We start from the raw sequence: 27,402 nt of genomic DNA, 5'->3' as shown, positions 1-27,402 counted from the left end.
TTTGCACATACCTAGTTTTTTTTTATAAATTTTATATTTGATTTCTCATTTCTGCTTATGATCATTTGTTCAGATCTCCCATTTTAAGAGGTTTTATGTAACCATATTGTATATCAATATTTAAGCACAGCATTGCAAAATATCTGCATATAACATGTTAAAAGTCTTTAAAACTGTATTGTTTTGTATTCCTAAGACATACACTTTTAAAAGCCAGTAGAGAATGTTTATATTATCTTATTTGCTGTGGGAAGTTAGTGACAGATATACACTGATCAAAGAATCACCGTGTAGCATGTTGCAGGGTTTGATTTATGCATTCAGCAGAATGCACTCAGGGACAGTGAAAGAACCACAATAAAATAATTAATAAAAGTACATGGAAAAGGTTTTTTATTTTTTGACAAAAAGAACAGTTGCAAAATAACTAGTCTAACTGAGATCATACTAATGTGGCCAATGAAAATGTATGCGGAGACTGAGAATTCAGGGATCAATCAAATCTGTCATAGTACTTGTATTGAATCCAGTGATCTCCAATTCGACCTGGAAAAACTTAGACACCCAGGTGACATCTGAGAAGAATGGAGGATTAGAATTCAGTAGTGATTAGAAGCTTGATGAATTATTGGAACAAAGATAAAAGAGATGTTATTGATGAATGTGGAAACAACATGGGTGGAAGAGTGTCAGTTAGAAACCAGGAGGAGTTTTAGATGATACCTTTACAAAGTTAGGATAATCAGAATGTTACACATAAAACTTATATTTTACAAGTTTAAAGCAAAATGTATAAATAAAATATGATAAAGAATGAGCAATAGGGGTGGGGTAAAATAAAATGATCTAAAGATGGAATCTACTCACAACCCATAGCCTTTAGAATATCTTATAAGAATCAGATTTTAAAAAGGCTTTACAAGCAGAAGAGCTTAACTGAATTGGCAGGGAAACTAAGGTCCAATTCAGCTTTATTCATGTTCCATATAACCTGCCTAATAATAGGGGTTGAAGTACCAGGAGATTTGGAAGGAAAATTGAAAAAGGACACCTTACAACAAAACCGATTTTTAATTGAAATCAATAGCCTTAATAGCTAAAACATAAAGAAAGGACAGAAGACACAAAGGCGTGGCTAACAGGGCTGTTATTTAAGTGATAAATGTTTTTTTGCTAGGACGATGTCTGATAAGAGAGGGGAACAAATCTATATCCCTTTCTAAGCACCTGTTATTTGAGTCAAGCAGAAACATGATTTATGGGTTCCTGGAGCTCAAACATCTTGCATGAAGATATTAGATCCTTTTCATATGCCTTTAAGAAAATAGGGATCCCTTAAATTGGTACTAGACAGTGTCCTTTTAAGAACTAACTAGACCAGAAAAATATTCAGCATTGATTGAGTTTTTGGATATATTTCTGTCCAGACATTAATGGATGAATTATTTTATACTGGTGGAAATATTTTTTGATGTGTTCCTCTCAACAAATTGGTATATTGGACAACTGAGATACAGGAGATAAGAAACAGGACTGGAATTTACAAAACTCTTTACCACAATTTCCAAGCAATTGAGACGATATGTCTTCTCCTACTGTGAACATTTGACTCTGGAGAAAGAGAGTCCACATCTCACTCCCCAACTAGAACAAATGGCATCTGATTCTATGGCCCCAATTTATCAAAGGTCTTGCGGACCTGATCCGACACTGCTGATCAGGTCCGCAAGACCTCGCTAAATGCGGAGAGCAATACGCTCTCCGCATTTAACATTGCACCAGCAGCTCACAAGAGCTGCTGGTGCAACGCCGCCCCCTGCTGACTTGCGGCCAATCGGCCACCAGCAGGGAGGTGTCAATCAACCCGATCGTATTCGATTGGGTTGATTTCCGGCGATTCCTGTCCGCCTGCTCAAAGCAGGTGGACAGGGTTATGGAGCAGCGGTCTTTAGACTGCTGCTTCATAAGTTGTGTTTCTGGCGAGTCTGAAGACTCACCAGAAACACGGCCCTTCAAGCTCCGTATGGAGCTTGATAAATGGGCCTGAATAACCAAATCAGGAGACTTTCCAAAACAGCCTTCCTATTCCAGGCATCTATATGTGTTAACAACCATGAAAATTATTCTTTCGATTTCTTTGTAATTTGTTTAGAATAGAAAAAGTGAGTATCCAGAGATTCCTACAATTCCGAGAGAAACTGTGAAGTCAGAAACTAAGTTAAAGAGCATGAGTCGCAGTATAGTACTCCGGTAGCTCCCCAAAGGCGGTGACACTGGGGCAGTTATGAAAAGACTATTGGTGAAAAAAAGCAGTTTGAGTATAGAGAGACTGACTGCGGCTCTGGAGAGGTCATCTAGAGGTCATAGTAATAAGGTTTGTTTTATGCTTTTAAAGGCTGTACTAATGAGCAGTAAAGAAAGTTAAGCAAAATATGAGTCTCCAGTTCTTGTATTAAAACCATTTAGTTTACACTTGTTTTGTGCTACTTGATATACATGAAAAAATTCAGCAGTTCTAAGGCGCTTCCTATATTTTCATTACGTTCTTTTTATGGGAGGTTACAAATTCCCATTTACATCTCAGTCTTTAGTGTAACTTTGGTAAAGCTTTAGACATAGATTACAAATGGAAAGCAAAAATATTAGCGCTATTGTGCATTAACATCACTTGAATGCAAGCAATATCGCTTCCATTTCTGCCCTCTTATTACAAGTCCAAAGATATTTTTTTATCGCTTTAGTAATAGTCTAGGGCTCACTAACATCTACATGTTGGATAGTGCGGTTGTGCTTATCCTGCACATAAAAGGCTTCTATGGGAATGTGCAGTAAAATTCATGTTGGATATTGCTCGAGTGCTAAGCCTATGGGGCACTAAGCTGAGGATAAGATTGAGCTCGCATTCTATTGGCTGATTGGAATAGCCAATAGAATGCAAGCTCAATCCTATTGGCTGATTGGATCAGCCAATAGGAAGAAAGCTCAATCCTATTGGCTGATTGCAACAGCCAATAGGATTTTTACCCCTTTAATTCCTGTTGGCTGATAGAATTCTATCAGCCAATCGGAATGTAAGGGACGCCATTTTGGATGACGTTACTTAAAGGGAAACTTCATTCTTCAGCGACCACCGGAAGAAGAGGATGCTCCGCACTGGATGTCTTGAAGATGGACCTGTTCCGCGCCGGATGGATGAAGATAGAAGATGCCGTCTGGATGAAGACTTCTGCCAGCTTGGATGAAGACTTCTGCCCGCTTGGATGAAGACTTCTGCCGGCTTCGATGAGGACTTCTGCCCGCTTGGATGAAGACTTCTGCTGCCTGGATGAGAATGGATGTCCGGTCTTTGAAAACTGTAAGTGGATCATCGGGGGTTAGTGTTAGGTTCTTTTAAGGGTTTATTGGGTGGGTTTTATTTTTAGCTTAGGTTTTGAGCAATGTAAAAGAGCTAAATGCCCTTTTAAGGGCAATGCCCATTCAAATGCCATTTTCAGGGCAATGGTTAGCTTAGGTTTATTTAGATAGAATTTTATTTGGAGGGTTTGGTTGTGTCGGTGGTGGGTTTTACTGTTGGGGGGTTGTTTGTATTTTTTTTACAGGTAAAAGAGCTGATTTCTTTGGGGCAATGCCCCGCAAAAGGCCCTTTTAAGGGCAATTGGTAGTTTAGTGTAGGCTAGGTGTTTTTTTTTTGGGGGGGGGCTTTTTTATTTTGATAGGGCTGTTAGATTAGGAGTAATTTGTTTTTATTTTTGATCATTTCTTTTTTTATTTTGAGTAATTTAGTGTTTATTTTTTTGTAATTTAGATAATTGTATTTTATTAATTTAATTTATTTTATTTGATTGTAATGTTAGGTTTTATTGTAAGGCAGGTTAGGTTTTATTTTACAGGTAACTTTGTATTTATTTTAGCTAGGTAGTTAGTAAATAGTTAATAACTATTTACTAACTAGTCTACCTAGTTAAAATAAATACAAACTTACCTGTGAAATAAAAATAAAACCTAAGATAGCTATAATGTAACTATTATTTATTTTGTATCTATCTTAGTTTTTTTTACAGGTAAGTATTTAGTTTTAAATAGGAATTATTTAGGTAATAATTGTAAGTTTAATTTAGATTTATTTTAATTATATTTAAGTTAGGGTTAAACTTAGGGTTAGGGTTACGTTAGGGTTAGGTTTAGAGGTTAATATATTTATTTAGTGTTAGTGACGTGGGATGCCAGAGGTTTAGGGGTTAATAACTTTAGTATAGTGGCGGCGACATTGGGGATGGCAGATTAAGGGTTAATAAGTGTATTTAGGTGGAGGCGATGTTAGGGGCAGAAGATTTGGGATTAATAACTGTAATGTAGGTGGCGGCGATGTTTGGGGCGGCAGAATAGGGGTTAATAACTGTAATGTAGGTGGCAGCGATGTTAGGGGCAGCAGATTAGGGGTGTTTAGACGTGATTTTTATGTTAGGGTGTTAGGTTTAAACGTAACTTTTTCTTTCCCCATAGACATCAATGGGGCTGCGTTACAGAGCTTTTTTTTTTTTACGCGTTCGCAGGTGTTAGGCTTTTTATTTTTATTATTATTTTTTTTTTTTTTTTTTTTTTATTATTTAATAATCTTTTATTGAGATTCATGGTGAACAAACAACACTGCAATGACAATGCAAAATAAATACAAACAAAGCTGACATTACTCCTTATTCAAAGTACAAGTACAGATTAAAGTTGTACACTAAATAGCAATGCAAAATTTGAGAATCTCTTTTTTAAGTACTTAGAGAAAAGCGATTAACAGTGACTAATACAATGGTTACTTATGAACCAATTGATAAAGGAACACAATCATACTAATGATAGCCACAGAAATAGTACAGACAATTGTAGTAGATGTTAATAACAAACAAACAATCTATAGGGATTGGTAAAAATGAGTAATATGTTTAGTTAGCCTCGAATATTAATTGCCACTTAATTATATCAACTGATTTCAAAATGGCTTGTTGCTACCAACTATGAGTTGCTATCCCAGCCACCCTCGCCGGCTGAGGGTAGGACAGGGAGTAAGGGCTTCAAAAATACATTTTATATGAGCATAAATAAGCAACATTCTCCACAGCCATATTGATAGTGACTTATTGAGAGCCAACTGTTATTAGCTGATGTATACAAAAAAAAAGCGTATCAGCGGGTAGACACCGCTTGTAATAAAGCACAACAGTAGCAGCAAAAGATTAAGTTATTACTATAAAAGATCTAAATTTGCCCTATTGGAATAGGGTTGTCAGGAGGGAAGGGGGAACTATTAGCTGAGGTATATATTTATACAATAGGGACTGTTGTTAAACTCACTATAAGATAAAGTCAAAGTAATAACCCCAATCATCCCAATACACATTAACAGATTTGTGGCGTAAATTAGTGTCTCATAGCTAAAACTTAGACCCAATAGTTCTTATGTTCTAGATACAGACGTGGTTTAACAGACAATAATAAAGTCTCTGGAGAGGAGGGTGAAGTACATATCTTCTCTTACCCAATTCCCAATCTAGTTAGCAGTCCACAGCGGTATGTCCAAGGTTTCCCTTGTATAAAGTTAGGGCAGAAAATCACCACATATGTATAAGTCCCCTGAAGAGGATGATAGAGGATTCTCTCCCTAACCAATCTAGCGAAAGGGCCTGAACAGTATGTCCAGAGTTCCCAATATATAAGTATAGGGCTAAAGATCATCGCACGTGTCTTCACAGTGCCCAAACAAAAATTGAAAGGCCTCATCTCTCTCAGCGGTGTCTCCCCTCGTGGGTAACGGGCTGTATCTGCCAATACGTGCAGGGCTGAATGCTGTCTATTCTCCGGAAAGTCTGTCCCTTTCAGCTCAGGTGAAAAAGTCAGCAAGGTAGATCGTACACTACCAACCGGGTGCCCCCCTCCTGTAGGCTGAAGCTCCCAGGGGTCGGCCGCATCCCCCATAAGATAGGGCAGTTGGAATTATGGGGACCGCTCCCAGTCAGGCAGATGTATAACCACCGCGCCGCCATTATCAAAAGACAGCCATGCACCGCTAGGTTGTAATGCGAGTTCCAGGCATGCATCTAATTCCTCCGCCTTCGCTGGCTCTGATGAACCTTCCCACGTGGCCTTAAAGTTAACAAGTTGGGACAGGCTACTATAGCTGCTGTCGATCTGTTCCCCAAGTCTCAGCAAAGCATCTTTTAGTCCAACATACAATTCCTCCATTCTGTATACAGAAAGCCAAAGCGAAAGCTGCCACTATGTACTAAGTACCCGGTTTCCCAGGGGGGGGGGGGGAGAATGAGATTTCTGCTCCTGTAGGAGTAAAATAGAGTCTGTATCGTCCGGGTTTATGAGCTCCAACCTTTGCTATAAAAATATATTTATGGAGTCTAGGGTATACTCTTTGAAATACTGCAGTTGTTGAACACTGATGCCTCGTCAAAGCATCTATTTCTCAACGAGATGTGAAGCATAGAAGAGGAGGTTACTGAATAGCAGCCATCTTCGTTCATGGTCCGGACACGCCCCCCGTTAGGCTTTTTTTTGCCGGCTCTCCCCATTGATGTCTATGGGGAAATCATGCACAACCACGTCAAAACACTGCTTGTATTTGGGTGAGGTATGAAGCTCAACGCCCACCATATCGCCCGCACAAGCTGGATTTTTAAAAACTTGTAATAGCAGCGCTATAGGGAGGTAAATTAACAACGCTTTTGTGGCGCTCGTTAATTTCCCTATAGCACTGAAAACTTGCTAGCTGTAGATGTGTGTCAGTAGTGCAATGCTGTTCCTTCAGCAAAGGATAAAAAGATAACAAAGCAAATTTGATAATAGAAATATATTGGAAAGTTGTTTAAAATTGTATGTTCTATCTAAATCTTGAAAGAACATTTCGGGGTTTCCTATACCTTTAAATGGAAGTTGTAAAATTCTAACACATTAAAATAAAGAATTGATTCCAAAGGTTATTGTAGGTAAGGGATACATAGATACATTCATAATATTAATTATTTGATGATATCCTTTGCTTTTGTGGCTTTGAATAACAAATTACATCAATAAATGTAAATTGTCACTAATATATGTGTGTATGTATGTAAATATAAACTGTAGTGTTTCTTTTTAAACATACTTTTCCCCTGTAGCATACGAGAACTATTTCTGGAAAGGGTGTATGCCTGGTGCTGAACGTGGCCTTTGCAAGGTGTGTATAGGCTGGGAGGAAGGTGGCAGAATTAACGGGAGATGTGCTTCAAATCATGATGAGCGTTACTACGGCAACATGGGTGCTCTCAGGTCAGTCAAAATATACACAAACATAAGGCAAACCATAAGCTAATATAGACTTACAGTTTAGTTATATATACACAAGGTTGTCAGCTACAGTATAAGAAGTGTTACAGATGTCCCATCCCTGAATTTTAATGGGGACATAAAATAGTTACTTTTACAATTATTGTAATAATGTAAGTGAATTTTAAAATGTATTTTAAGATGTTAACTGGGAAGGAAGAAGCTGCAACACTAATAAAACAATAAGTCCAGCAAGCTCCCTACCTCCCCTGGCTTAGCTATTAAGAGCATGTGGGGATTAACAAGACAGACAAACTCAATGTTAAACTCCATAGAAAGTAGTCACTCCTCTGATTGATGAAACACAATCATTTGATTGGTTCTGTTTTAGCCAATCAAGAGTCGAATTACTGACTAATCAGGAATTGCTGTTTTACCATCAGGCTGCTAATTGGTCACAGTGCCTCAATTCTTGCTGCTAATTGTTCAGTGTCTAAGAAAGGGGAGTGTTTATTGTTTTATGTCACCTTGTGTGAGATATGAAGTGCTATATAACCCTGCAGGTCCCTCAATAAAACAGACTTCCCAGGATACAAGTTTCGACTCTGTCACTGGGATGAATGGGCTATTCATTTATCATTTTTCTGCCTGAGCTAACATCACTTAAGAATCCTGTGCAGGCTATGACCCACATGTCTGCACTACAGACTCTGTCCACTGGAGTGGTGCAAAAGATTACTGGAGTCTCCCTACTAGAAACTGGTCCTTTTCTGGACCCAGAAAGGCCACACTGACTGTAAGACTGACTGTTCTTTTCTCTGGCAACCTCTTATAACACCCACCCCATGACAATTGTCTGGCATTGGTGGGATCTGCACTACAGGTCCAAATCACCAGCCAGGATGCTTTTCAGAGGACAAAATGGTGGACAGCACAGCTGATTCAATGGCTGGAATATATAACAACCTGACCCTTGCTGCACTTCAGGAAATTGCCAAAACAAGATAAATCAATGCTGGTCATCTCAGAAAGGGAGAGCTGATTGCCGAACTAGAGCGCACAGATCCAGGTCAAGGGGATGCTCCTCTTACAGTATCACCTTCTCTAACTCCCCCCTCTGAGGGAACAGGAACCCAGGATGATTCCTCCACTATGGTTTATACCATCAAGAATTACCTGGGGATAACTGTTCTCTTGATAATGGACCTTTCCAATGATGCTATGCTCAGTTTTCTTTGCATAGCCAATTTAGTTATCAGGCCTCAGGATAAGGTTTGCGAGGCCTTTGCCCATGCAGCATCAACTTCTCTTTGGGCAGACAGGCTTGTACACATAAATGCCTTCTGTATGTTTGATGAGGATAAGGAAGATCTTGGTGGATTCCTTCAGGATTATGAATGGCTCTGCAGTCTTCATAATGTCAGTGAACTGGATAAGGCCCTAATGATGGGGATGAAGGTTACAGTAAAGCTTCTACTGCATACAGAGCCATCTCTGACTCAAGTGTAGTGGATTACAGAAAAGTAAAGCAGCTCATGCTTGCAAAATATGTGGTCACTGCAGAGACCTACCAACAACGTTTTAGGGATTCATGCTCAACATGTGCCTTTCACAGAGAAGAACGTTCCTGAAGCATATCAGTTTGATCCTGACTTCACAGTACAGTCCAGCCCCAAAATACCAGGCAATCCCTCTCTGAACGAGAGAAACAGCAAAACCCCAGACATACGTTTCGGCCTATTGTCGGCCTTGTCAATGAGGTGCAGCCACATCCCTCTAGGCACACTGAGCAACAGGTCCATGTGTGGATTCCTGCATCACACTTAGGGAGACTTCCCTAAGTGTCATAATTGCATAAATAAAAAGAGAGAAGCACTCAACCTGGGAATGAACAATAGCATAATAGCTTGTTCTATGGCTAGTTACCACCCAAGAAGCAGCCTCTTTTTGCTGAACATGTGCCTTTCACAGAGAAGAACTTTCCTGAAGCATATCAGTGTGATCCTGACTTAACAGTACATTCCAGCCCTGAAATACCAGGCAATCCCTCTCTGAATGAGAGAAACAGCAAAACCCCAGACGTACGTTTCAGCCTATAGTGGGCCTCGTCAGTGAGGTGCAGCCATATCCCTCTAGGCAACGGGTCCATGTCTGGATTCCCACATCATACTTAGGGAGACTGTTATGCTGTTTCTACGTTCTATCTTAGCCCTGAAGACAACAGGTGGCTATACTGACAGAATATCTTTCTAAATGGCCAAAGGTCTGTGTGACAGTGGAGCCACCTTAACTGGCATCGGATCTGGCTTGGTCACACAGGAAGCTCTATTGCCCTATGGTGTTCCAGTATAAGTTGTGGGTGGCCAACATTTTTGTATGACTCTTGCTTGTGTCCACCTGGGTTGGGGCACAGGACAAGGCAACTGGGAAGAGGGAATCATGGAAGGATTACTTGCCGATCTTCTCCTTGGGAATTACCTGGGCTACATGGAGACTTTGTTACCCCTGTGACTAACTGGAGACAAAAAGCCTAGGTCTCTTCCACAGAGCCAAGCAGAAGGGATTAACTCCAGGATAGCAGCTCCACTGATGTAAACCGGCATACAGCGCCCATACTACACTCACTATTTAAATAAATAGACTTTAGGTGGAGATATCAATAACACTCCTCACAAAGCTGTGTTGCAAAATGTGGGTCAGCCGTTCCTAGTGAGTTAATTGCCTGTCAGGGCCACTTTAAGGATTTAAATATGTGTGTTTATCTGATAAGATTGTGTTTTTCATGTGAATAGCATAGGAATACCCAGTTATTTTTAAATAATTGCAATGGGGTGACATGAAATAGTAGCAGTTTCCTTTTGCGCTCTTGTGGAGATTTAATAGTCACCGATTTTTTTCATTCGTGTAACAAACTGCAATGGGGATAATTACCCATATTGTGCTTTTCTCTTTTGATTTAAATGATGTCTGACAATAGGTTCTGGACTCACCAGTTGTTACATATTTTTTTCTTTTAAATTATTTTATTAGTATTTTAAGTTGTTTTCAATAAAAGTTATATTTTAGCAATTATTTCCCTATGGAATATGTGGGGTATGAGATATTGATTGGTTATTACTTTTTGAGTGCTTTGTGGATGCTTCTTTTTCTTTCTTTTTCTATGTTATATTACACTCACTAGTTACCACTCCATTGGATGGTCCTGATGACATTAAGAACCAAACACTTACTGATGTTACCTTAGCTACCTACTGTTTTCGGGCCTATGGCTATACACCTAACCGCCCTGATGAAGCCATATTATGGAATGGGGGTTTACTGTACAGTCAAATGAGTGGCCTTGGAAAGTTTTAAAACTATCACAACTTGAGTCCTTTTTCAGAGAGGTTCAGTTAGACCTCAACTGCAGTCTGGCCAAGTAATACAATAGTTTGGAGGAGGACTGTAGCTACTATGTAACAATTAATTTAGTTATGAAGACAATTGTATAAATTGAATTGTAACTACTGAGTAGTTTTTATTATGAGGTTAGATTAATTCTTCACTTAGTTGACAGATTGCAAATATTCTTCTTTTAGTTTAATAGTGTATGCAACCTTGAAGAGAGGGTGAATGTATATATGACAATCCCCTATGTAGGTTGCAATATGCTCTGGGCTAGATTACAAGGGGAGCACTAAATATCGCTTGTGTGCAAGTGATATTAGTGCTTCACTTTGTATTACCAGTGCACGATAATGTGGGCTGGTATTACAAGTAAATCTCAATGCAAATGCAAACTCGCATTCGCATTGCTAGAAAGCAGAGTGCTCAAGAGAGCGGCATCAGACGGTATCAGAACCTCGCGCAGCGAAGGTGGTAAGTAGCGCAGCAATAGTCAGCATTTTTAAATATATATATATGAATATATATACATATATATTTATGTGTTAATATGTGTATAAACACATATTAACACATAAATATATATTCACATAGACCGCAATGTAAAGACACTTTTCAGTGCCGTTTTTTTTCTAACACCCCACTTCCGCAATTTTTAAAGCCCCAAAAAAGCTCACGGTAGCAATAACCACCCACTTGTAATGGCTGATTAATTATTTGCCCATTTGGGGGCGTGTGATAATTTAGCGATCCACTTGTAATCTAGCCCTCTGTCGGAATTCTGACATAGAACAAAGATGGCCGAAGGCTTATTCTAATAGTCTTGAGAAGAAGGGTATAGTAGCTGTAGTTAATCAATCCACTTGCGGTAGTGAGGACAGGCGTCAGAGTCAGTGTGAGTGAGTCAAGGAATTAGCTCAGCACATGGTGGATTTGTGGGTGGGGCTTTGCTTTACTAATCATTGATGCAACTGTTTGTCCCAGAGGTAGGTGGACATAGGCAAAGCTCAGACGAACAGATAAACTGCAGATGTGTTTAAGTTATGCTGCTGTTGATACACTTGGCAGAGTCAGAAATATAAAGGGGATTTCTGCTACTTTTTAAGTAGTTGATCAGGCACAACCCCAGCCAGGAGCGCAGTGATGCAGGGAAGATTGTAGGCTTCTGAATTGGAACCGCTTCAGACACAACAATGATTAATTCCAAGAGTCGAAATGTACAAAACAGAGGGCAGTAGGAAGCTGCCTGCTTTTTTGCATAAATCACCCTGCCAAGAATATGGCAGAAGTTTGACGGTACATCAAAGCATGAGAGAGTGTTAGGCTTATATTAGGAGGCAAGTATGTTATCCTAGATTGGGAGGAGTAGGTCTTAAAGGTAAAGAACCTCTGAAATTCCACACCTAATATGGGGAGATTTCTGTATATCCAGTAGTTAACTGTATGGGCTGAATATGGAGGGCAGTTACTATATACAAAATCAGTCTCAGCACAGCGTAACCATAATGCACCACATGTAATCTGAACGGCTACACAGTATTTATTTTCAAGCCGTTGCTACACAGTACTGCAATATACTACTCACTCTTTGTAAGGACTCACATTACTGTTGCTTTAAATCCTCACCTTCTCCTTATTGGATACCTCCCCTTATTTAACTTTGGCACACTTATCACACAGTGCTTAGTATTTTGAAAGTGAACACTTCGTTTTGCTCAAGCTTTGGATTTACAATTACCTAGAGCGTTATCTTGCTCTATTTCTTAGGATACAATTTTCCTTCTTCATTATATTTTGATACTTTCTTTTTGAATATTGTGACAACATATTGCTACAATTATTAAATACCTTATTGGATACAAGGTTTCTATCTACCGGAGATGCCTTACACGCTGTAATCACAGACGCTGCAGATTCGGATTCACCTTCACTGACCTCACTTCCGGTAGCTACCGAAGACTTTTCTCAGCATTCACGGAGAGGACTATCGGCTCACAGAAGTTGCTGAATTAATACATCAGGTAAAAATACCTTACACTGTTACTCTGAATTATCGACACTGTTACTACACAGTAAAATATTATATACTTGTCACATATAGACTTTCATAGAATATGATTGATATGAACTGTAGCTCTAACTAAATCTTAGTCTTGGGAAATCAAATACTCATAACTTGGTGAAACAAAACCCAATCATTTTATTAAAAGTCTGCAATTGTGTTTCACTTGAATCAATCATATTATCACCTGAGAGACATCTCCTGAATTGTTAGAGGCAGGATCTGACATAATACTAAGCCTTAAGAAATGGAACCAGCAGACATTTCACAAGTTGTGTACAACCTTTCCCAAAAGGTCGATCAATTAGCTCAAAGATTACATGAAGTGGAAATAGAAAACAGAGCCTTAAAATCTGTGATCAGGGATTCCATTGCTGTAAAATCCAATCAGCTAGAGATGACTTTAGAACCACAAGTTCCCTTACCTGATGTGTTTTCTGGTAATAGGAAACATTACAGACATTTTAAAAATGCATGTCAGTTAATTTTTACTATGAAGCCGCGAACATATCCCACTGAAAGATTGAAGGTTTTAACAGCCATTTCACTTCTAAGAGCGGAACCTCGTAATTGGGCTGATAATTTATTGGAAACGGATGATCCCATACTTGGATCTCTAGAATCTTTTTTTTCAGCTATGGATGAAATGTTCCAAGATTCTGACGTGCAGTTAACAGCAGAGACATCCATGAGATCCCTTAAACAAGGGAAACGTCCCGTAGAGGATTACATCAGTGATTTCAAACAGCTTGCAAATGATTCTCTCTGGAATCCTATTGCTCTGCGCAATCAATTCAGATTGGGACTTTCTGAATCCCTTAAAGACGAGTTTGCTAGAGTAGAGATACCTAAAACTTTGGAAGGAGTTATGAAACTGGCTATTCAGATTGACCGCAGGCTCAGAGAGAGAAAGGCAGAGAGGACTTGGACTGAAAATAAACCTAAACCTTTATTCCCTATTCCTACTCCAATGTTTCATCCATCCTCTAAACCAACAGCTGAAGCCATGGAGATTGGTGTTATAAAGGGACCTCTTAGTCCAGAAGAAAAGTTACGCAGGAAGGTGAAAAATTTGTGTATGTACTGCGCAAATCCAGGACATGTTGTACAAGACTGTCCTGTTCTTCTTAAAAACAAACGAAGTAAGTTGCAACTACATATCTCATCTCTACAAAATGTAACCCATCCCTCCTATTGTTTAATCAATCTCTCATTACAGTGGGATCTAAGCCAAGTGACGACTGATGCCATTGTCGATTCAGGGGCATGTGGAAACTTCATTGATCAAGAGTATTGTTCACGAAATAACATACCCCTTGTATATAAAAAAATTCCTGTACCCATTAGAGTAATAGATGGTTCCACTATCAGTTCTGGCCCTATCAGCAAACAGACTGTTCCCCTTACTGTGAATATATCAGGTCATATTGAGTTATTGGTATTCGATGTATTACCTTCCCCACATTTCAATGTTATTTTGGGTTTAAAATGGTTACAAGTGCATAACCCCTCCATTAATTGGTTACCTTTTCAAATAAATTTTCTTTCACCATATTGCAAAACAACTTGCCTAAATGATTCTTTTTTATTACAAACCACTGAACCTCTGATTGATATTCCAAAAGAGTATAAAGATTTCAGTGATGTCTTCAGTAAGACTGAATCCGAAAATCTTCCTCCCCACCGGGTATATGATTGCCCTATTCAATTACTTCCTGGTGCTAATATACCTGTTGGCCACTTATATCCTCTAAGCCAACCTGAATTAGAACATCTTAAGGGGTATTTAGAAGAGAATTTAAAAAAAGGCTTCATTCGTCCTTCAACCTCCCCAGCTGGGGCGGGTATATTTTTTGTACGCAATAAAGACCAGTCTTTGAGGCCCATAATAGATTATCGCGAATTAAATAAACTCACAATAAAAAATTGCTACCCCTTACCTTTGATCCCAGAAATGATTGAGAGGCTGTCCGAAGCTACCATCTTTACTAAACTGGACTTAAGAGGCGCCTACAATCTTATTAGAATCAAAGAGGGTCATGAATGGCTAACGGCATTCCGTACTAGATACGGTCTTTTCGAATACCTCGTAATGCCGTTTGGCCTTTGCAATGCGCCTGCCACATTCCAACACTTCATTAATGATGTGTTTAGGGATCTATTAGATGTTTGCGTTGTTGTCTACTTAGACGACATTTTAATATACTCCAAAACCAAAACAGAACATGTGAAACATGTCAGATGGGTTCTCTCCCGACTTAGAACTCACAAACTATATGCAAAACCAGAGAAATGCATGTTCCACACCGATAATGTCTCCTTCTTAGGATATAACATCTCACCTAAAGGTATTCAAATGCAACCTGAAAAAGTCGATGCAGTCACTAACTGGCCAGTGCCAAGAACCAATAAACAATTACAACGTTTTCTTGGTTTCGCGAACTACTATAGAAAGTTTATTAAGAATTTTTCCAAAATTGTGAAACCACTCACTTGTCTTACGGGAGATAAAACTCCTTTTCGCTGGACCTCTGCTGCTAACGATGCCTTCCTTTATCTCAAAGAAAGATTCACTAGTGCCCCAATTTTACAATTTCCCAATCCTTCTTACCCATATACTCTAGAAGTTGATTCCTCGGATTTTGCTATTGGAGCAATTCTCTCTCAGCAGAAATCATTAACCGATCCTTTACACCCAGTATCCTTTTACTCCAAGGTTATGACTCCAGCAGAACGAAATTACTCCATTGGGGATAAAGAATTGCTTGCAATTAGATCATCTCTTGAACATTGGAGGCACCTTCTCGAAGGAACAAGGGTACCCATTACTATACTGACAGACCACAAAAACTTGCAATACCTGCAGAACAATAAGACATTATCCGCACGACAAGTGAGATGGAGTCTCTATTTCGATAGGTTTAATTTCCAAATCATATATAGACCTGCAGCTAAAAATGGGAAAGCAGATGCTTTATCTCGCCAGACTGAAAAACCGCAACCTGAAGACTTACCTAGGTCTATCATATCACCTGAACGTTTCATTGGTCTCACAACACCTCTTGTTACACAATTACGGGCATATACTGAAATTCAGCAAGACCCACCTCATCCAAGTCTCCAAATGTATGATGGTATATATTATCATGGTACAAAGATTTTCATACCGCCCTCTCTTAGGTCTGAGATGATAAAAACACATCATGACTCACCTCTTGCCGGACATCCAGGTGTAAACAGAACATTAGAACAACTGACCAGACACTTCTGGTGGCCAAAAATGAAGTCTGATGTAATAGATTACATTCAATCCTGTATCATTTGCACCACTTGTAAGACAGAAAGGAGACCACCATATGGACTTTTAATGCCATTACCTATACCCAAAATGCCTTGGCAACATGTTTCTATGGACTTCATAGTTGATCTTCCTTTGTCCAACAACCAAAATACCATTCTTGTTGTGGTTGATATTTTTACAAAAATGGCACACTTCATACCTTTCCACAAGCTTCCCACCGCAAGTGAAACAGCTCAGTTATTCCTTGAAAACATTGTAAAATTACATGGCATACCACCCATATTGACCACTGACAGGGGAAGTCAATTCACCTCCCGGTTTTGGTCAAAGTTATGTGAAGCAGCTCAGATAGATCACAGATTCACCACTGCTTTCCACCCGCAAACAAACGGGCAAGCAGAAAGAATTAATCAATGGCTTGATCAGTTTATCAGATGTTATTGTGCTTACCACCAGAATGATTGGTTGAAATATTTATCCATGGCGGAATTTTCTTACAACAATTCCAAAAATTCATCTACAAAAATGACTCCGTTCTTTGCAAATTTTGCATATCATCCACGTATCACTTTTTCACCAGAAAAAGCCTCTGAATCCCCACCAGTAGAGGAGTTTCTTAACTCTCTTCAGGAGAACTTTACCTTCATTCAACAAAATATATTAAACTCTCAAGCTGTTCAGAAAAAGTATTATGATCTACGCAGACGTGAACCACCTACTTACAAAGTTGGAGATTTAGTTTGGCTATCCACGAAAAATTTGAAACTTCAAATTCCATCGAAAAAACTTGCCAGCCTTTTTATTGGTCCTTTTCCTGTACTCTGTATCATTAATAAGAATGCTATCAAGTTACAGTTACCCAGTACCATTAAAATTCATCCCACCATACATGTCTCATTACTTAAACCTTACAAACAGACTAGTGATAACAGGATTCTGTTGCCTCCTACCCCTCCAGTTCTTGGTGATGAAGAATACGAAGTTGACTCTGGATTCCAGAATTCGTAAAGGAACCCTTCAATATTTGGTAAGATGGAAACATTATTCTCCAGAGGAGGATTCTTGGGAACCAGTTTCCAACTTGAATGCTCCCAGACTGGTAGCCACTTATCATCGTAGACATCCAGATCGACCACGACCTGCAGCTGTGTAACAGCTCCCTTAAGTGGGGGGTCATGTAAGGACTCACATTACTGTTGCTTTAAATCCTCACCTTCTCCTTATTGGATACCTCCCCTTATTTAACTTTGGCGCACTTATCACACAGTGCTTAGTATTTTGAAAGTGAACACTTCGTTTTGCTCAAGCTTTGGATTTACAATTACCTAGAGCGTTATCTTGCTCTATTTCTTAGGATACAATTTTCCTTCTTCATTATATTTTGATACTTTCTTTTTGAATATTGTGACAACATATTGCTACAATTATTAAATACCTTATTGGATACAAGGTTTCTATCTACCGGAGATGCCTTACACGCTGTAATCACAGACGCTGCAGATTCGGATTCACCTTCACTGACCTCACTTCCGGTAGCTACCAAAGACTTTTCTCAGCATTCACGGAGAGGACTATCGGCTCACAGAAGTTGCTGAATTAATACATCAGGTAAAAATACCTTACACTGTTACTCTGAATTATCGACACTGTTACTACACAGTAAAATATTATATACTTGTCACATATAGACTTTCATAGAATATGATTGATATGAACTGTAGCTCTAACTAAATCTTAGTCTTGGGAAATCAAATACTCATAACTTGGTGAAACAAAACCCAATCATTTTATTAAAAGTCTGCAATTGTGTTTCACTTGAATCAATCATATTATCACCTGAGAGACATCTCCTGAATTGTTAGAGGCAGGATCTGACACTCTTCTCCTATTCTACTTCGCTCTCGCCATGCGCAAGTGCAGATCCGGTTCCTTGTGCTGTCTACAGGAGTTCGTAAGTTTGGAGATAGTCAGACAAACTGGCTGATTACCCGCCACTGCTGTACATCTCATGTGTCTCCAAACGTCAGCATCTTGCACTCTTCCTCTCTCCCACTACGTATTGTAGGGATCCGTTAATCCTGCTGCAGTCTAACTTGAATATTACTGCCTGAGTCTTTAGCCCCTCTCACCATCTTGCAATGTGTTGCCCTTTTTGTGCGGTCCTCTTCACAAACCTTGATCTAGTTCATTGGTTGCGAAACACTTACTTGAACTGCAAAAAGCAAAAAAAATGATTTGCTCTTGCCTAAAAAATCCACACTTTGTGTAAAGAATATTAAAACCATCACAGGACTAAAAAGATAGCAGGATTAGCCTATTACTTTAGCCTGACGCGTTTCAGCTTTCCTGCCCTTAATCATAGACTGAATTGTGCTGAGTTACATCTAGACTATATACACAGCCTTATGTCTTTAAACTATCCAGCTGTTTATTATAGGGACATAGGAGTATCACCACAAAGTTTCAATATAATGATATTCCTTTAAACTTTTATTCTCTTTTCTATGTTACCATTGCATTTCCATGCTATTACTTATATTATATTATTTTAACCCTTCTAAATTTTTATTATCCTCACCTTATATATCTTCTTTTAACATTATACTTTTACGTATACCATTTAGAGGATTATCTTTCTTGTTAAAACAATGACATTCAGACCCTATATAAGCCATATTTATAGTCAAGGCATTTTACTCACAGTAATTACTGTGGATGTTTCACGCAAGAGCGGATCTGTTTTTTGCTTTCTGCACTTAAAGGTAAAGAACCCATAATGTCAGAGAGAGTAAGGTGTTAGCTCATAGCTCATAGTTGTTATCGTAGAGAACTTATGAGAGTTGCTCATGAAATCCCATTGGCTGGTCACCTAGGCAGTGGCGTCACTAGGGTTGGTGTTACCTGGTGCGGTAACTCATGGTGTCACCCTCCCCCATGAAACAGACACGCTCTCTCACACACACACACTCTCACACAAATTCTCTCACACTCTCACACAAATTCTCACACAAAGACACACACATGCAAGAGAGAAATAACTGTAACCATGTTTAGTATGTTGCAAATGCACGTCACCTTTTTGGCTGTGGCTGTTTTGGGAAAACTCAGATATTGTGCAAGCACAGAAATGTTAGCAGCAGCAGAAGAGGTTAGTATCACCAGAGAAAGACTGGAAACCTTTGATGGCAAGTACAACCCATTTAAATACAATATTTGACAAATAGCAAATTGTAAAATGGTCTTTTAATATAAGCTGTATCCTAATAGAGTATCTGTACGCTGATGATGAGCGGACTGGACTGTATTTTGTGCATGGGTATCTATACACTATAATGAGCACACTGAAGTTAATGTGGTGGTGTCACCCCCTGGAGGGTGTCACCCGGGTGTGGTCCGCACCCCCCTAGTGACGCCACTGCACCTAGGGATCAACCATTCCCAACATTGCCTGACCAAAGCCTTTTTTTGGCCTGGAATCTACCAGGATATCCGTCGCTACTGTCAGTCCTGTGATACTAGCAAGAGAATGGGTCAGCCTAATGATCTAATGAGAGACCCCTTGCAACCCTTCCCATTATTAAGGAACCCTTCCAGCAAGTAGCCGTTGATATTAGAGGGCCCCTGAAATTACCTAGCAAAACAAGCCAACGATACATCCTCACTATGGTTGACTTTGCAACCCAGAGAGATTGCTAAGCTGTTTAGAGGGTTTAGCAATCTCTCTGTGAATTTGCTTATTTGTAATAGTGTCTAGTCTTAGGCCTGTGTATTTTAATAAAGCTGTATTTTACTATTTTAAACAAAGACCGGTTCCTGTCTTGCCTGGGAAGCCGAGGGGCTAATACCTACTTGCAGTCACACTTAGAGCTGAGTTATAGCTCTAATTTGTGTAAGCACCTGACTTGAATTGGAAGTTACTAATACATATACAGAGTGCACTATTGTTTCTCTCTCTTTCCATTACATATCTCCAACACAGAGACACAGCTTGGAATTACTTAGATCCCCCAAAGCTTACCATCATAAGAACTATATCCTTTACAGATTTATGCACATTTTTTTGGACACAATATATATCTATACCTATATATGTGATTTTATATAGGTGTAGATTTATACAGATATTTATAGAAATATCTATTTACAAATTCTTAGAGAACATATTCCCCTATGTGAAGAACATTGAAATGTACAATATTAACAGTACATACACAGTTAAAATCATTATTAAACATTAATACTGAATAAATATGATTTTACATGTTTTCAGCTACTTAACTGCAATAGGTCCATTGCACATATGTATGAATAAATATGTATACATATGTATATATGTGTTTATATGTTTTTTACTGTATATTTACTGTACAAATTTAACATTCCAATGCTCTTCACTAACAAGATAATGTCCTTTTTATTCTTAAATACATATTTCTATATAGAAGTTGATATACCTATACCTGCATATCTATTCATATAGATATATAGGTATAGATATGTATTTTACATGAACAGTATCAAATATATATACTGTATTTCATAATAACAAGTATATTATTTTCTATGTGAAAAATATAGGAATGTAAAGTATGTGTTTTACGCATCGCGTTTCTCAATTTAGATCTTAACCCGGCTAGGTTAGCGCACATGAAAACGTTCTTAAGGCACGTTAGTGAAATATTACATATAAAATATAATATATATATAGTATTACAAATTATTAAACATACTGTAAAATATTCTAAACAATTCATAGGATATATCTATATATTTTACAGTATGTTTAATTTTGCGCCAGATTACGAGTGGAGCACAATATTGCGCTTACGCGAGCGTGATATTTGCACTCCACTCAGAAATACTAGCGCACGAAATTACAGTATTACAAGTGCGGCACAATGTGAACGCAACCTTGCTTTTGCATTGCCCCTTGCGCTCACGAGAGCGCGCTTCCATAGGCTTCAATAGGAGCCTCATTCTGATGCCGATAGACATGGCAAACCACCTAGCACAGTGCAGGGGGCTAATCGTGCAGTGTTGGGCAGCAATAAATAAATATATATGTATATGCTTATATACAAATATATTTATGTGTTAATATGTGTATATATACACATATAAACACATAGATATATATTTATAGTGAAAACACAGTCCCCCCATTGACCTCCATGTAAAGGCACTTTCAGTGACGTTTGTTTTCTAACACCCCACATCCCCTCACTTTAACCCCTGTATAACTGCTTTGTGCAGTTTTTTTCACTGATCTCTGGTTAATGATTTCTAGTGCAAAGTGAAACTGCGAGATTGCGATCACATTAACCATCCATTTGTAATGGCTGGTTATTTAACGTAGGCAAATTTGCCCCTCTATGGGCACATGTTAAGATAGCGCTCCACTCGTAATAAGGCCCTTTATATGTAATATTTCATTAACGTGCCTAAAGAATACTAAATTGTAATGTGTGCTGGGGGGCGGAGCCGACAGCCGAAGAGAGAAGGCGTGCATTATGAGAGATCCTGACTTTATAAAACTTTTTTAGGGATTAACACTCAGAATATATCAATATTTAAGACTCATCTATACAATATATATGGTAACTGCTACTACTACCAGTTTGGAGTCTGGAACATGCAACAGACCCGCATTTTAATCTGAGCTCTTTAGATATACCATGTGGCTATCCTTGAGGCCTAGACTGCCAAATCCACCCGCTCCAGGATAGAAGTAGGCGCCACTTGAGACATAGCTGACCCGGCATACCACATTTCAAGCATCAATATGGAAGCAGAGGTGCTGGTTCTTGGGGGTCTTCCAAAAGTTCCTTTCTGTGCTTTACGATTCTCCCAAATAAGTTGTGTCTGTATCTGTTTAGAGCATATCACATTGGCATAGTGTTTCCAAACACATAGATAAAATATTGCAGTATACTTACAGAATAAAATCAGACTAACGGCTCCACAGGTGATTCCACAAAACGGTCAGGAAAGAAAAAACAAATTTCTTTAAAAATATTGTTGTTTATTTGGCTCAACGCGTTTCAACATGTTTACCGTCTTTTTCAAGAGCTGTTAAAATTTAGTATGGCTTACAAAAAGTTATATGCAATACCGCATCGCAGGCGGCCTTAAAGGACCAGTAAACACAGTAGATACAATAGCATTTACTCTGAATTTCAAATGATTTTTTTTCTAACAAATTTCAAAGTTATGTCTATTTCCACTCCCCCTGTACCATGTGATAGCAATCAGCCAATCACAAATGCATATACGTATAATCTGTGAATTCTTGCACATGCTCAGTAGGAGCAGGTGACTCAAAAAGTTTAAATATAAAAGACTGTGCATATTTTTTTTAATGGAAGTAAATTGGAAAGTTGTTTAAAATTACATGCTCTATCTGAATCATAAAAATTTAATTTGACCTGAGTGTCTCTTTAAATATAAAATCATGGGGGGCGGAGTCTGGAGAGGCCAAGAAATGGCCGCATAAGTGTGGAGCTCCAGGCAGTAAAAATAGTGAGACGGCTAATATGACTCGGAAATAGCAGCTGGAAGGATCCTTAGTCCCTAAGCTACTGACCGGATTGACTGGTTCACTTATTGAAAAGAGCAGCGCTCGAATACACCTGACAAGGAGGCAAGCCAGACGGAGTTACATAGCGCAGTAAGTTAACACTCATGTCGGACACCCACGTGGTGCGGTTGAGACAGCTGACTTTCTGATTACAAGCGTAGCAACAAGTTCGTGGGCAGACAGTAAGTGATGGTGACTGCTGGGGACATTACTCAGGAAGGGCTGCAGTGCTTATAAGGTAGTAAGAGGCACTTTTTTTCTAGAGCACAGGGCTGCAGAGGACATTGAGCAGCAACACATTACAAAGTAGACCGCAAGAATGATGCGCTGACATAAATGCTCAGGTTTCAAACTCCCTTTAGGCATTAATAAAAGTGAACGTCCCTGCCAGATAGCAAGGCTTATGATCAAAGAGTTTGAGAGGCAGTGTGATGTACAGAAACTCAGAGCTATCATAGCAAAGTAAATTCCCTTTACTGGATTACAAAGTCAATGCAGGTCTCTATGCACACAGACCGCATGGCAAATTAGAACACGGCCTGCTTTATCTTCACAAGTTCACTAGTAATAAGGTGGGCACATCTTTAGAGGGGATAAACTCCTAAACAGAAAGGTCATAGAACCCTGCAAGCAATGTAAAGAGGAAACGATCTGCTGAAGTATTATAATAGCAGGCAGCCACAAGGAATTGAGCTTAAAATAACAGCAGAGAGCTACTATCATGGCCTCTAAAAGAAGCGCCAAAGCTACGCCAATAGGCAAACAAACTACTGCTCCCATCTTCTTCAAAGCTAACAGAGGAGAGAAATCTCCAGAGCAGCAATCACCCCGATCGGATGAGGAACAGGGTCCTGCTGCAGGATACCTAGCAGAGTTGGGTAGCCAGACGCCAATAACAAAAGCAGACCTTGATAATTTGGTATCAAAACAGAACATTTCCACAAACTTTGAGAAACTCCTGGAAAAAATGGAAACTCTGCAAAACACTGTTACCAGTAGCCTGGCTGAACTCAAACAGGAGATGGGGGAATTAGGATCCAGAGTGAACTCACTCGAGGGAAAGTGGAGATGCCTTAGCAGAAGGCTTAAATGAAGTCACAAATCAAACAAATGCCCAACAACAAGATATAGAAGATATCTATGATAAACTTGAAGGCTTGGAGAACCGTAGTCGCCGCTGTAATATACGGCTGAAAGGAGTGCCAGAATCGATGACCCCTAAAGAATTGAACACATATCTGCTCAATCTATTCCAAGGTATAACGGGAACTGACGACGTAAATAAATTCCAAATAGAGAGGGCTCATAGGGCTCTGCGGCCTAAACCTAAAGGAGATGATCCGCCACGAGATATCATTATCAGGATGCTTAGATATCAAGAAAAGGAAGAAATTCTGGCAGCAGCACGGAGAAATCCTACATTTAAATATCAAGAAAACAAAGTTCACTTCTTCCAAGACCTATGCTTAAGGACCCTACAGAGAAGGGGTGCCCTCAGGCCTCTTACATCGCAGCTGAGGAAAGTTCAAATTCCATATAGATGGGGTTTTCCATTTGCTTTGCATATCACTTGGGAAAACAAGATGCTGTCCATTAAGGATCCGGAGGAAATACCAGAAATCTGTAGAAAATTGAAGCTGGACCTACCAGTTCTTCAACAACAAAAATCAACCGCAAGAAACGACATGGGGAGCAGACCATGGTCTAAAATGCCTGAGAAGAGACGGAAGACATGAAGCTTCTGGAGTAGATTACGAGAAGAAAGCAAAGGGAGGTAAAGAACAAAAAAAAGAGGGTCATCTGGAGCTGATTTTAGCTCCCACGATGGACTAGTATTCCTAAGTTCGGCGGAACGAAAGCTCGGACCTCATAGAACCTACAGATCATCGGACAGATGAGTATAGTATACTGCTGTTTATGTCATTTTGCTTTAAATGGTTGAGATTGAACATTGACTTCAAGTTGTGGTATCAATTATATGGACCTATATAAAGGGTTAAGGTCTAAGTTTGATAGGAGATGCTATAGAGACTCTAATAGTATTTTGGCAGGTATCAGGAGACTTTTACAAGATCCTTATGAACACTAAGGTAATGCCAAATTGAGACTCTTAAACGGTTAAAAATGTTTTATATGATATTCAATAATGACTGAGGAAACTACAGCTAAATAAATATGCTAGTCTTCGATATTATTTAGAATACAAGAAGAAGTAATGCTACTGCCTTTTCGGTTACTATGATGCAATGTTTAGTTAAAACTGAGAAAATTATTGTTCATTTGTTATGTTATTTTCTGTTATTAAATGTTTTTATCCAGGGTGTGCCATATAATGATAAATATGGGGGTAGAAAGACACGGTGGAAGAGAGGGAACAACAAGACACTATGATATAGTAAGGTACAGAGTATTTTTTACACATTAGATATATTTTTCAGAGGTGAGGTTGAGGGGCAAAGAGGAAAGGAGGGACTGAACAATAATGGCACATAACTTCATACTCCTTTCACACTGCAAGGGAGCTCAATACAGACACTAAAAGAAAAACTGCTATGTCACAATATCTGAAAACAAAAGCCAAAATAATATTTTTACAGGAGACACACTTTGTGAAGGCAAACATTCCAAAGTTTTGGTCGCACCACTTTCCACTACATTATCATGCTACAGCTGATTCCAAAAAAAGAGGGGTCTCAATTTTGATACATAGGTCCCTTGACTTAGTGACAGATAAGGTAATTAGGGATAAGGATGGACGCTTCGTAATAGTTCAGGGCACGTTCCAGGGCACAACGGTTACGCTTTGTAATATATACGCCCCCAATGAAACGCAGAATCTATTCTTCTCTAAGGTATCCTCATTGCTCACACAATGGTCACAGACTAGATTAATTTTGGCTGGTGACTTTAATGTTAATATGTCTTCTTTTGGTGGGTCAGACACTTTGAAAATAACAAACAAACAACACAGACACAACAGTATAGTCAAATCAATTAGACACTCACTGGAGGAACAAGGACTAGTAGACTCATGGGAGGTAGTGGGTAATTCAGACCACGACTACACTTACTACTCACCTGCCCATAAGACCTACAAGACGCTTGACTATATTTATGTCAGTCAAATCCTATCACCAAATTTAGTGACAACGGGCACTCAGGCATGTGTCTGGTCTGACCATTCACTCATTTATCTAGAGCTCACGGGACTTATACATTTTTCAAGACAACGGTCATGGACATACAACCCGACTTTACTGAAAGACCCTGAGATTTATGGCAGAATACAAAAGGCACTAACCGAATATTGGGATATAAATGTTAGTTCAGTTGACAATCCACTAATGACATGGGCCACCCACAAGTCTGTTTTGAGGGGACTGCTTATAAAGGAAAAAGCGATGAAGAATAAAAAAGTGACAGCACTAGTTAACACATTACAAGGGGAGGTTGAACAATTAGAGAAGGAACACCAGCACACATTATCTGAGAGAACATACAAGACACTGGTTATTAAAGGGACAGTAAGCCTTAAAAATAATGTTATATAATTCTGCACATAGTCTGTTATATTTAGTCAGCGCATCGGGCCAGCTGTATAGTCACAGCCCGGCCCGACCGCGCCATAGCACTAAGTGCAGCTCGCTCCTGTGACAGGAGCGAGCTGCACTTAGTCTTATGGCGCGGTCGTGCCGGGCTGTGACTATACAGCTGGCGCGATGCGCTGACTAAATATAACAGACCCGCTCAGCAGAGAGCGGGTCTGTAAAAGCGCCATACTTTTAACATATTAAAAGGGAAAAAAGGCATTTATAACTATAGCACTTAAATAATGTTATATAATTCTGCACTATGTGCAGAATTATATAACATTATTTTTAAGGTTTACTGTCCCTTTAAGAGAAGGGAATTAGCTAAGCTATTGAATGACGCTTCTATTAGAGCAGCTTTACGACTCAAGGCCCATTATTTTGTGTATGCAAATAAGCCGGATAGATATTTGGCACATAAGCTGAGGGGAAAAAAAAAAAATCTTCTCTATACCTAAGTTAGTTACACAGAAGGTGGATCTTACTTCGAACCCGCAGGAAATAGCAGACAGTTTTGCCCAATATTATGAACATCTATACTATGGGAATAAAGTAACAACAGGGAATATAGACACCCAAATATCTAAATTTTTGGACAGAGCTGATTTGAAAACTATTGAGGCTGGTGACCTAGAGAACCTTAATTCAAAGATAACAAGCTTGGAAGTATTGGGAGTACTTAAGGATCTAAAAGTAGGTAAAGCGGAGGGATCTGATGGATTGACGGGTGAATACTATAAACTCTTTAAGAAAGAACTGCTTCCCCATTTGACCAACTTTTGTAATGTGATCATGGAGGGTCAGGATTTACCTAGGGAAATGCTCCAAGCAAAGATTATTGGAATACCAAAGGGTGGGAAGAATGCTAAATTATGTCAAAATTACCGGCCAATCTCACTGATCAATCACAATATAAAAATCTTTGCTAAAATTATGGCTAACAGACTGAGACAGATTTTACCCTCGCTGATTCACCAAGACCAGGTGGGGTTTGTTCAAGACAGGGAAGCCCCAACAATGTCAAAAGAACCCTTACCTTACTAGATTATTTGAGCGCAACAGGGACACCAGCTCTACTCCTGTCGCTTGACGCGGAAAAAGCGTCGACAGGGTGGACTGGAAATTTATGTTTAAAGTATTATCGGCCATGAGATTTAGAGGAGCCTTCATACAAGTGCTAGGT

General features: G+C 39.1%; 1 protein-coding gene across 1 annotated transcript in view; it reads left to right on the top strand.

Moving 5' to 3' along the window:
- The window catches only part of LOC128648997 (saxiphilin), a 248,969-nt gene that overhangs the window by 116,115 nt on the left and 105,452 nt on the right, over nucleotides 1–27,402 (top strand). The window contains exon 14 of the mRNA XM_053702006.1: nucleotides 7,158–7,308. Within this exon, the coding sequence (XP_053557981.1) occupies nucleotides 7,158–7,308 (151 nt within the window). The remainder of the gene's footprint in view (nucleotides 1–7,157; nucleotides 7,309–27,402) is intronic.

Source organism: Bombina bombina, chromosome 2 (assembly GCF_027579735.1).
Source record: "Bombina bombina isolate aBomBom1 chromosome 2, aBomBom1.pri, whole genome shotgun sequence".
NCBI lineage: Eukaryota > Metazoa > Chordata > Amphibia > Anura > Bombinatoridae > Bombina > Bombina bombina.
The sequence above is the reverse complement of the archived record's forward strand: the minus strand, read 5'-3'. Positions and strand labels throughout refer to the sequence as shown.